This window comes from Coregonus lavaretus (genome assembly GCF_964263955.1).
Source record: "Coregonus lavaretus genome assembly, chromosome: 28".
NCBI lineage: Eukaryota > Metazoa > Chordata > Actinopteri > Salmoniformes > Salmonidae > Coregonus > Coregonus lavaretus.
In genome coordinates this window covers 4857968-4869967 of record NC_140015.1, presented here as the reverse complement: position 1 = coordinate 4869967, position 12000 = coordinate 4857968, and the positions used below count along the sequence as shown (strand labels likewise).

General features: G+C 44.4%; 1 protein-coding gene across 2 annotated transcripts in view; it reads left to right on the top strand.

Moving 5' to 3' along the window:
- The window catches only part of gmip (GEM interacting protein), a 51139-nt gene that overhangs the window by 24358 nt on the left and 14781 nt on the right, over positions 1-12000 (top strand). For both annotated transcript variants that reach the window (XM_084145759.1, XM_084145760.1), the window contains 9 exons: positions 1712-1837; positions 6884-6948; positions 8739-8846; positions 9043-9123; positions 9541-9705; positions 9921-10058; positions 10541-10731; positions 10994-11130; positions 11330-11425. In XM_084145759.1, the coding sequence (XP_084001885.1) occupies positions 1712-1837; positions 6884-6948; positions 8739-8846; positions 9043-9123; positions 9541-9705; positions 9921-10058; positions 10541-10731; positions 10994-11130; positions 11330-11425 (1107 nt within the window). The remainder of the gene's footprint in view (positions 1-1711; positions 1838-6883; positions 6949-8738; positions 8847-9042; positions 9124-9540; positions 9706-9920; positions 10059-10540; positions 10732-10993; positions 11131-11329; positions 11426-12000) is intronic.

The following is a 12000-nucleotide window of genomic DNA, read 5'->3' as shown; positions in this document are numbered from 1 at the left end:
ATGTACAGAAAAAATGCTGTAAGAAGGAGCACCAATAATCAGTTTGGGCCGAGCTCTAACCCATCCCATCCACCCTCATAGTCCTCCTGACCAGGGTCTGTCAGTCACACACACACCAGGAGGTAAAACCTTGTTGTGATTTAAAGCCTGTCACTCCACAATCTGAACCTGCCCTCTCTGGATAATCCCTAGTCCCAGAAGCCAGCACAGGCAGAGTGGAGGGAGGGGGGACACGCACGCACACACACACACACACACAGGTGGCACAGGGAAGTGTGAAGGGGTGCCCACAAGAGAGGGAGACAGGGAACAAGCGAGAGAGAGAGGTCAACGCAGCACAACACTCGGCCAGAAAGTCTTAATCGTTTTTGTGGATTTTGCTCAGACATGGAGTTACTTGTTTCAAGAGAGAAGCCTGTTCTATGCTCTGTGGGAAAGTATTTTCTCTGCTCTCACTCTTGGAACTGAGAGGAGTGTAGGACACAATACATCTGTGTTGGAGAAGAAGAAGTGAAACAGGAATTAGACTTGTCAGAAGAGTGCAGTATTGATAGATCCAATGATCTATTTCTGTGCATGCAGCTCGACTGTGGACAGGTCAAAGAAGTGAAAGGACAGGGGTACTTACTGATGGTGATGTTGCAAGCGAACGAGTGAGGGGGAAAAAGAGGACTGAGAGACCGGGGAAAAGAGAGAGTAGAAAGGAGAGGAAGGGAGAAAGCACATGACATGCGTTGCAGGATTGTTGCACATCGCCATCCGCTGTGAGTCAGAGAGGAAGACAACAGAGAGAGGGAGCGAGAGAGCAGCTGGCTGACTTCAGACTGCTGTCAGTCACACCAACACCCTGACTTCCATAACAACCACAACACACGATGTTGCCATGTTGATTACAACACTCTGGCACCGAGGAGTTGCCACGGTGATCTTCTCAGACCGTCACACTTTCTCTCTCTCTCTGACGGAGGAGGGGAGCGGTAGAACAGGTGCTGGAGGGGGGAGGAGCCAGGGAGAGGAGAGGAGGTGGAGCTAAAAAGCCTGTTTGGGACCCTCAGCCAATCCCTTTCTCTCTTTTCCTTTCTTCACCTCTGTCTGTTTAGCCCTGGAAGCAGCTGGTCTAGACTGGAAAGGAGAATGTCCTTGGGACATTTAGATTTTCCCACGTGATGACCTCTTGCTATGCATGCTTTGAGATGACCAACCTATGACCACACCTCCACCCGTGTTGGTGTAGTTGTGACCACTTGTGCTGAGACAGAGACCCTGTGCACAACAGCAGCACTTGGACCTAGTGGACTCTGAGGACTAGCCCTGATGACCAGTCGTTCTCAGTCTCTCTTCTCCATAGAGTTTGTTTGGCTAAACCACAAACCTGTTGTGGAAACAGAGCTATGTTTCTGATGAACTCACGGAACTGAGAAATAGGAGATACCCTTTTTTGTCTATTCTCCTTTATTCCTTTGTTGTTGTTTCTTGGATGACAAATTATTCGGATTACACATTATTGATAGTATGGAACACAAAGCATACCCGTGAGCCCAGCTTTTCCCCTGGGAATCGGGGGAGAGGGGTCTGTATTGGACGCCCCGTGGGGGTCCAGACTGCCCCGTTGTGTGTGTGTGTGTGTTTTGGGGTAAAAAGCCCTCCTGTCTGTGTGTTATCAGGGTGAGGTAGGGAGGATATGCAGTGATGCTGATGTACTCACTCTCAGCCCAGGAAGCGGACCTGGCCCTGTGTCGCTGTGAGGGAGGCGTGGAGCTGGCCCTGCAGTATGCCAAGATGTGGTGCCGCTATGCCAAGGACCTGCTGGCCTGGATGGAAAAGAGAATCAGCCTGGGTGAGTGGAGACGTGGGTGTGTTTTGTTTCTGTGTCTGTCTGTCTGCTTGTCAGTTTGTATGTCTTTCAGTCTGTCTGTCTCATATTCATATTTGCATATCCTACATTGACATAAACAATTTATTGGATTAAAGTTCATTGCACCTATCTCAAATTAGGGCGTGGCCCATAGTGTGTCACTGCAATGTGGTACAGACTCATTCAAAGTAACAGATGGACACAACTACACAAGTATAACATATTCACAAACACATATATTTGTAAATATGTGCTTGCATGTAAACCATGTGTCAGATGTCAGTGTGCAGCGGTAGGACGGAGTCAGGCGCAGGACACAGAACTGAGTAACAGACAAACTAAAAACTAACTAACAAACTAACAAAACTCGGAAAGAAACAAATACAAATTCCACACCAGCTCACAGCAATCATAAACACCAAACAAAGAACAATCACGCACAAAACCATGAGGGAACCAGAGGGTTAAATAGGGAAATAATCATAACGTGATGGGAACCAGGTGTGTACAATCAAGACAAAACAAATAGAACACAGAAACGTAGATCGGTGGTAGCTAGAAGACCGGTGACGACGACCGCAGATAGCCACCCGCACAAGGAGAGGCACCAACTTCGGCGGAAGTCGTGACACCATGTGCTTTGCATGTAAACAAATGAAATAGTTCACATACAGTGCCTTGCAAAAGTATTCATCCCCCTTGGCGTTTATTCCTATTTTGTTGTATTACAACCTGTAATTTAAATGGATTTTTATTTGGATTTCATGTAATGGACATACACAAAATAGTCCAAATTGGTGAAGTGAAATAAAAAAAAAAACCTGTTTCAAATAAATTCTAAAAAATAAATAACGGAAAAGTGTAACCAATTACCTTCAGAAGTCACATAATTAGTTAAATAAAGTCCACCTGTGTGCAATCTAAGTGTCACATGTCACATGATCTCAGTACAGTGAGGGAAAAAAGTATTTGATCCCCTGCTGATTTTGTACGTTTGCCCACTGACAAAGAAATGATTAGTCTATCATTTTAATGGTAGGTTTATTTGAACAGTGAGAGACAGAATAACAACAACAAAAATCCAAAAAATGCATGTCAAAAATGTTATAAATTGATTTGCATTTTAATGAGGGAAATAAGTATTTGACCCCCTCTCAATCAGAAAGATTACTGGCTCCCAGGTGTCTTTTATACAGGTAACGAGCTGAGATTAGGAGCACACTCTTAAAGGGAGTGCTCCTAATCTCAGCTTGTTACCTGTATAAAAGACACCTGTCCACAGAAGCAATCAATCAATCAGATTCCAAACTCTCCACCATGGCCAAGACCAAAGAGCTCTCCAAGGATGTCAGGAACAAGATTGTAGACCTACACAAGGCTGGAATGGGCTACAAGACCATCGCCAAGCAGCTTGGTGAGAAGGTGACAACAGTTGGTGCGATTATTTGCAAATGGAAGAAACACAAAAGAACTGTCAATCTCCCTCGGCCTGGGGCTCCATGCAAGATCTCTCCTTGTGGAGTTGCAATGATCATGACAACGGTGAGGAATCAGCCCAGAACTACACGGGAGGATCTTGTCAATGATCTCAAGGCAGCTGGGCCCATAGTCACCAAGAAAACAATTGGTAACACACTACGCCGTGAAGACACTGAAATCCTGCAGCGCCCGCAAGGTCCCCCTGCTCAAGAAAGCACATACACAGGGCCGTCTGAAGTTTGCCAATAAACATCTGAATGATTCAGAGGAGAACTGGGTGAAAGTGTTGTGGTAAGATGAGACCAAAATCGAGCTCTTTGGCATCAACTCAACTCACCGTGTTTGGAGGAGGAGGAATGCATGCTTATGACCCCAAGAACACCATCCCCACCGTCAAACATGGAGGTGGAAACATAATGCTTTGGGGGTGTTTTTCTGCTAAGGGGACAGGACAACTTCACTGCATCAAAGGGACGATGGACGGGGCCATGTACCGTCAAATCTTGGGTGAGAACCTCCCTCCCTCAGCCAGGGCATTGAAAATGGGTCGTGGATGGGTATTCCAGCATGACAATGACCCAAAACACACGGCCAAGGCAACAAAGGAGTGGCTCAAGAAGAAGCACATTAAGGTCCTGGAGTGGCCTAGCCAGTCTCCAGACCTTAATCCCATAGAAAATCTGTGGAGGGAGCTGAAGGTTCGAGTTGCCAAACGTCAGCCTCGAAACCTTAATGACTTGGAGAATATCTGCAAAGAGGAGTGGAACAAAATCCCTCCTGAGATGTGTGCAAACCTGGTGGCCAACTACAAGAAACGTCTGACCTCTGTGATTGCCAACAAGGGTTTTGCCACCAAGTACTAAGTCATGTTTTGCAGAGGGGTCAAATACTTATTTCCCTCATTAAAATGCAAATAAATTTATAACATTTTTGACATGCGTTTTTCTGGATTTTTTTGTTGTTTTTCTGTCTCTCACTGTTCAAATAAACCTACCATTAAAATTATAGACTGATCATGTCTTTGTCAGTGGGCAAACATACACAATCAGCAGGGGATCAAATACTTTTTTCCCTCACTGTATATATACACCTGTTCTGAAAGGCCCCAGAGTCTGCAACACCATTAAGCAAGGGGCACCACCAAGCAAGTTGCACCACGAAGACCAAGGAGCTCTTCAAACAGGTCAGGGACAAAGTTGTGGAGAAGTACAGATCAGGGTTGGGTTATACAAAAATATCCCAAACTTTGAACATCCCACGGAGCACCATTAAATCCATTATTAAAAAATTGAAAGAATATGGCACCACAACAAACCTGCCAAGAGAAGGCCATCCACCAAAACTCACGGACCAGGCAAGGAGGGCATTAATCATAGAGGCAACAAAGAGACCAAAGATAACCCTGAAGGACCTGCAAAGCTCCACAGCGGAGATTGGAGATTGGAATAATACAGGGAAATTCTTGAGGGTAACCTGTTTCAGTCTTCCAGAGATTTGAGACTGGGACGGAGGTTCACCTTCCAGCAGGACAATGACCCTAAGCATACTGCTAAAGCAACACTCGAGTGGTTTAAGGGGAAACATTTAAATGTCTTGGAATGGCCTAATCACAGCCCAGACCTCAATCCAATTGAGAATCTGTGGTATGACTTAAGGATTGCTGTACACCAGCGGAACCCATCCAACTTGAAGGAGCTGGAGCAGTTTTGCCTTGAGGAATGGGCAAAAATCCCAGTGGCTAGATGTGCCAAGCTTATAGAGACATACCCCAAGAGACTTGCAGCTGTAATTACTGCAAAAGGTGGCTCTATAAAGTATTGACTTTGGGGGGGTGAATAGTTATGCACGCTCAAGTTCTGTTTTTTTGTCTTATTTCTTGTTTGTTTCACAATAAAACATATTTTGCATCTTCAACGTGGTAGGCATGTTGTGTAAATTCATTTTAATTCCAGGTTGTAAGGCAACAAAATAGGAAATATGCCAAGGGGGGTGAATACTTTCACAAGCCACTGTACCAAATGTTTAGTATATACCATGTTTCTGGCATTCATAGACAGGTATCCTTCTCAAAACATAAGATAAACAAGAATAATTTTCGGACAACACCAAAGGCTCTCTTATCCCTCTGTAAAAAGTTGTTTTGCTGGTATGGAACTGCAGTAACTCTTCTCCTAGGAAAGACTAGCAGTCAGTCACTCTATTCCTGGAAAAGACAACAGAGTCTAAAGTAGGCCTACCCTGCCATTAGAGAATGTGTGTTTATTCCTCACCTGTAATAGGATAATAGACCTTGTGGTTGAACCCAGTGTGGATGGATAAACAGTATCTTCCACAGTACCCTCTGGTGGTAGAACTTAGGTATTACAAGGACTGTTATAGGGACCGTTTACATTCCCAGTGAGCGAAACTGGTTGAAAAGATATCAGAGAAAATAATTTTCAGTTAACCATTTCAGGAACAACAAGATATCACCGACTGGTTCCGTGAACCCTTAGGTTGAGAAACACTGTGTCACGATCGTTCATGAACGAGAAGGACCAAGGCGCAGCGTGATATGCATTCATATTTATTAACGACTAAACACACGACAAAATAACAAACGAAACGTGACGTCCACGGTAGCATACAAACAACATACCTTACACGGAACAAGATCCCACAACTGACTGGTGCCAAAAGGCTGCCTAAGTATGGTCCCCAATCAGAGACAACGAGCTACAGCTGCCTCTGATTGGGAACTAAACCAGCCAACATAGCTCTACACATTATAGATATTCACCATAGAAATAAACACAACACAGAAACTACACACCCTGGCTCAACATTTAAGAGTCCCCAGAGCCAGGGCGTGACACACTGTTAGGGTATTACGGAGCGGTATAACCTACCCTGTGATAACAACAACAAAGTAGATCTGTATGGTTGGTAGCCAATGAGGAAAATATCGAGCGGTCCAGCCACTCCCCTCAGGGGAACCCCACAGAGACTACAGGGTTTACAGGGCAGATTAACCAGGCCACAGCAGGAGAATTGACAGCCTACTATTCTGCTCTGTACTGTAGCCTTATGTACTGTAATGTACTGTTATATACTGTACTGTAGTATACCCTTACTGCACTGTTCTGTGCTGTAGGAGGGCAAAGAGATCAGCTCACCAAGGTGCTGCCAAGCAGCCCTGTGTTTGGATAGCTGTGTATAGGAAATGGAGAGAGGTCAGAGTGACCATTTAGGGGAAGTGGTCAACATAGAGGGAAAGGTCTGAGCCAGTGGTCAGAGGTCTGAGCCACTGTGGATGTTAATGTAATGGAAGTGGTCAACATAGAAGGATAGGTCTGAGCCAGTGGTCAGAGGTTTGAGCCACTGTGGACAGTGGTCCGTTGAATGCAGTGGAGGCTGGTGGGAAGAGCTATAGGAGGAAGGGCTCATTGGGCTGGAATGGAATAAATGGACAGGTATCACACCCAAACCTATGGAAACCACGTTTGATTTAGTGTGTACTAAAATCAATCACATGTTTCATCATACTGACTTATTCTGGTCTGTTTGCAGAGCAAGAGTTTGCCAAGAACATCATAAAGGCAGCAGAAACAGCTAAGTCCTGTGTGGCCCAGCAGGTATGGATGCTTTTGTTGTCTCTCATGTGTATGGTATTGTATACTGTAGGTTGTACATGTGATGATGTGTACAATATTGCATAGAAACATATTCAATTCATATCAGATTACTCTTTAGGCCTAATATTAGCTACCTTAGTGGAATGAACTGAAAGTCGATGTGCATAAAAGCATCTGCTAAATTACCAATATAAAATGTATTACAGTGCCTTCAGAAAGTATTCACACCCCTTGACTTTTTGCACATTTTGTTGTGTTACAGCCTGAATTTAAAATAGATTAAATGTCTCTGGCCTACACACAATATCCCATAATGTCAAAGTGGAATTATGTTTTTAGAAATAATTAATTAAAAGTGAAAAGTTGAAATGTCAATCCTAAATAAGTTCAGGAGTAAAAATGTGCTTAACAAGTCACATAATAAGTTGCATGGACTCACTCTGTGTCCAATAATAGTGTTTAACATGATTTTTGAATGACTACTTCATCTCTGTACCCCACACATACAATTATCTGTAAGGTCCCTCAGTTGAGCAGTGAATTTCAAACACAGATTCAACCAGAAAGACCAGGGAGGTTTTCCAATGCCTCACAAAGAAGGGCATCTATTGGTAGATGGGTAAAAAATATATATAATAACTTTGAATATCCCTTTGAGCATGGTGAAGTTATTAATTACATTTTGGATGGTGTATCAATACACCCAGTCACTACAAAGATACAGGCGTCCTTCCTAACTCAGTTGCCAGAGAGAAAGAAAACCGCTCAGGGATTTCACCATGAGGCCAATGGTGACTTTAAAACAGTTACAGAGTTTAATGGCTGTGATAGGACAAAACTGAGGATGGATCAACAACATTGTAGTTACTCCACAATACTAACCTAATTGACAGCTTGAAAAGAAGGAAGCTTGTACAGAATACAAATATTCAAAAACATGCATCCTGTTTGCAACAAGGCACGAACGTAATACTGCAAAAAATTTGGCAAAGCAATTCACTTTTTGTACTGAATACAAAGTGTTATGTTTGGGGCAAATTCAATCCAGCACATTGCTGAGTACCACACGCCATATTTTCAAACATAGTGGTGGCTGCGTCATCTTATGGGTACGCTTGTGATCACTAAGGACTGGGGCGTTTTTCAGGATTAAAAAGAAACGGAATGGAGCTAAGCACAGGCAAAATCCTAGAGGAAAACCTGGTTCAGTCAGCTTTATATCCAACAGACACTGGAAGATCAATTTACACTGGAGTTGCTTACCAAGAAGACAGTGAATGTTCCTGAGTGGCTGAGTTACAGTTTCTACTTAAATCTACTTGATGGCAAGACCTGAAAATGGTTGTCCAGCAATGATCAACAACCAATTCGACAGAGCTTGAAGAATTTTGAAAAGCATAATGGGCAAATGTTGCACAATCCAGGTGTGGAAAGATCTTAGAGACTTACCCAGAAAGACTCACAGCTGTAATTGCTGCCAAAGGTGCATCTACAAAGTATTGACTCAGGGGTGTGAATACTTTTGTAAATTAGATATTTCATTTTCATTTTCAATAACTTTGCAAAAAAATCTACAAACATGTTTTCACACAACAAAATGTGGAATAGGTCAAGGGGTATGAATACTTTCTGAAGTATTGCATAGAAACATTATTTCATTCATTTCACCACTCTCTCTACATATTCTCTGAAATACTGTATATCTAATATCTCTAATATAACTGAAATATATCTAAATAACGTATTTAAATGATATCTATAACCTGGTTCTTACTGTACTGTTGTTGCAGGACATGATGCCTCTGCAGTACATCTACACCATGGCCCTGGAGCACGAGGTGAAGACCAGCCAGTGTTCTAAACAGACATCAGAACTGCTGCAGCAACGCTGCTACCAGGTACTACAGACAGAGAGACAGACTGACGAGCAGGCAGACAGACAGACAGACAGACAGGCAGGCAGGAGAACCACTACCACACAATTAGCAAGCCTACTCAATGTGTCAAAAAACATTCCTGTATGCAAGAAAAATGTGGAATAATGTGTAGACTGATTTAGTATGATGTGTTTAATCCTATGTCTTTATCCTGAAGGCCCTGGCAGCCAAGAAGAATGAGATTGATAAGTGGCGCAAGGAGTTCAAGGAGGAGTGGTCCAAAGAACAGAAGAGGATGGTGAGTGCTGTTTTTTTGGCCACTACTGTGTGTGCATGCATGTGCGTGCGTGTTTAACAGCTTCTTTCATTGGTCAGAACAATGCGGTTACAGCTTAATAATAATAATAATAATAATAATATGCCATTTAGCAGACGCTTTTATCCAAAGCGACTTACAGTCATGCGTGCATACATTTTTTTTGTGTATGGGTGGTCCCGGGGATCGAACCCACTACCTTGGCGTTACAAGCGCCGTGCTCTACCAGCTGAGCTACAGAGGACCAGAGCTTCTCTCATTGGTCAGAACAATGTGGTAACAGCTTCTCTGATTGGTCAGAACAATGCGGTAACAGCTTCTCTCACTGGTCAGAACAATGTGGTAACAGCTTCTCCCATTGGTCAGAACAATGCGGTAACAGCTTCTCTCATTGGTCAGAATGAGGCGGTGGCGGCTCTGAAGAAGGCTCGTCAGCAGTACCTGCAGCGCAGCGAAGACCTGGAGAAGACCAAGGCTGTGACGGCCAAGGCCGGGGACGAGCTCACAGCAGGACACAAGACCCTGGACAAGAGGAGGAAGTCACGCGACGACGCACTGTCAAAGGTGTGGTGCAGCGGGTCCAACCGCCACACGGAGTTCACTGAAACATATCCCTTAATTTTTTGGGTTCCAGTTTTTAGGTTTTAATTTTTTTGTAACAGGAAAAGGATGATTATTATATTTTTTGGTCATCATGTGACTCACTGTGCCTATCTCCCTCTCTTATCCATCTCTCCCCCCCCACCCACCCCCCCCCCCCCACCCCACCCCACAACCAGTTGATGGAGGCAGAGATGCAGTACAGACAGTGTGTGGGTGAGGCCCAGGACCACCAGGACGAGCTGGAGAGAGTGAAGGAGAAAATCATAGTTCACACCCGCAAACTCATCTGCCAGGGGGACTCTGTGCTCAAGGAGGTGGGTGTCCAAGCCTATTGGAGATAAACATTCCCTGTGCTGGATGCAACAAGTGGAGTGTCTGTCTGTATATCTCTGCCTCCATCACATGGTTGATAGTGATCATAAGAGTAAACAGACTCAAGGCAAGCACTTAGCAGCCGTTTCACTTAGTCTTTTAAGACTGTCAATGCTCTTGATTCAAACAATCGCCCCAACAAACAAAAAAACATAATAAAATACGGTCCAGGTCTCCTTTGCTAAATAATATATGAATATAATATATGCCATTTAGCAGACCCTTTTATCCAAAGCAACTTACAGTCATGCGTACATACATTTTACATACTAGTGGTCCCAAGAGTTGAACCGACTATCCTGGCGTTGCAAGCACTATACTCTACCAACTGAGCTACAGAGGTATCTTGAGGGACTGGATGAATAATGTTTAAATAAACTAAATGAATGTAATCCCTCATATCATGTACCTCTACCACCCCTAGGCCACAGTGAACATGTTCTACTTCCAGCGTCAGCAGACGGAGCCGGTTCCCCTGGGTTACCACAACTTGGAGGTGACCTGCAGGCCGTGTGAACCCGGGGAGCCCTACCTGCTCTACATCTTCAGGAAGAGAAGCCAAGAACAGCCCCTACAAACCTTCACCTTCCAGGAGTTTGTCCCTCAGAACAAGAGGTAAGAACGGATGGATGATGTGTCCTGTTCTAGGTAGGCTACAGCTCTATCGGATGATACTGTTTGTCCCATTCGTGCCTCTTGTCTTGTACAGTATTTAGAGTTGCGGTCAAGATTTTATTTGTAAATGTTAATTGTGTGTGTGCTCATGCTTGCCTGTGTGTATGTGTGTGTGCGTGTGCGTGCTTGCCCGTGTGTGTGCGTGTGTGTTTGTGTGTGTGTGTGCGTGCGTGTGTCCGAATTTGTGTGTGGCACCTCCAAGTGGCCGTCGTAAGACCATCAACCCCATCAGCTCTCTACAGGACTCCTTCTCCCTGCCTGAAGAAAGTCTGGTTAGGCGTAAGGGCTACAGCGACAGTGAGAGCATAGGAGGCAGTCTGGAGTCTCTGTCCAGCCCAGGTAAGCCTGTGTGCTTCATTCGACAGATTTCATTTCATCATGCTCAGAAGATTGACCAAACAAACATCGATTTCATAATTGCTAGTGGAGAGAAATAATGTGTTGGCTATGAAGCTGACGGGAAACTCACCTTGTCCTGTTTGTCTGGTCCCTCTCCCTCTCTGTGTGTCTTACCCACATTGAACCCTGAACTCTGTAGCCCATGGCAACAGGAGGCTTCCTAAAGCCCCCTCCACAGGGACCATGTCATCAGACGACTTGGATGAGAGGGACAATGGCACCGTCCTGGGAGGAGGTGAATGTCACTGTCATCACCTAACTCATACAACAGACGGCAACTAATGGCTCTCTATACGCAAATGCTTCTGCTGAATTCCGAATCTACCCCTAACCCAGAGTTTCCCCAAACTCGGTCCTCGGGAACCCAAGGGGTGCATGTTTTGGTTTTTGCCCTAGCACTACACAGCTGATTCAGATAACCAACCAACTCATCATCAAGCTTTGATTCTTTTAAATCAGCTGTGTAGTGCTAGGACAAAAAAACTAAACGTGCACCCATTGGGGTCCCCAGGACCGAGTTTGGGAAATGCTGCCCTAACCCCTACCTACACCCTAGCCACTCCTGTAGATCTGAGAGGATTAGATAGATATAATCATTGTGGCAATTGCTTCTTGACTACTTATTGGCTAGGTGGAAACGTCGTCATATTCTTCCACTCGTCCAATCCTCTAAGGCAGGGGTGTCAAACTCATTTTAGCTCAGGGGCCACATGGAGGAAAATCTATTCCCAAGTGGGCCGGACCGGAAAAATCATGGTATATATAACTTAAAAACAACAACTTCAGATTGTTTTCTTTGTTTTAATACGA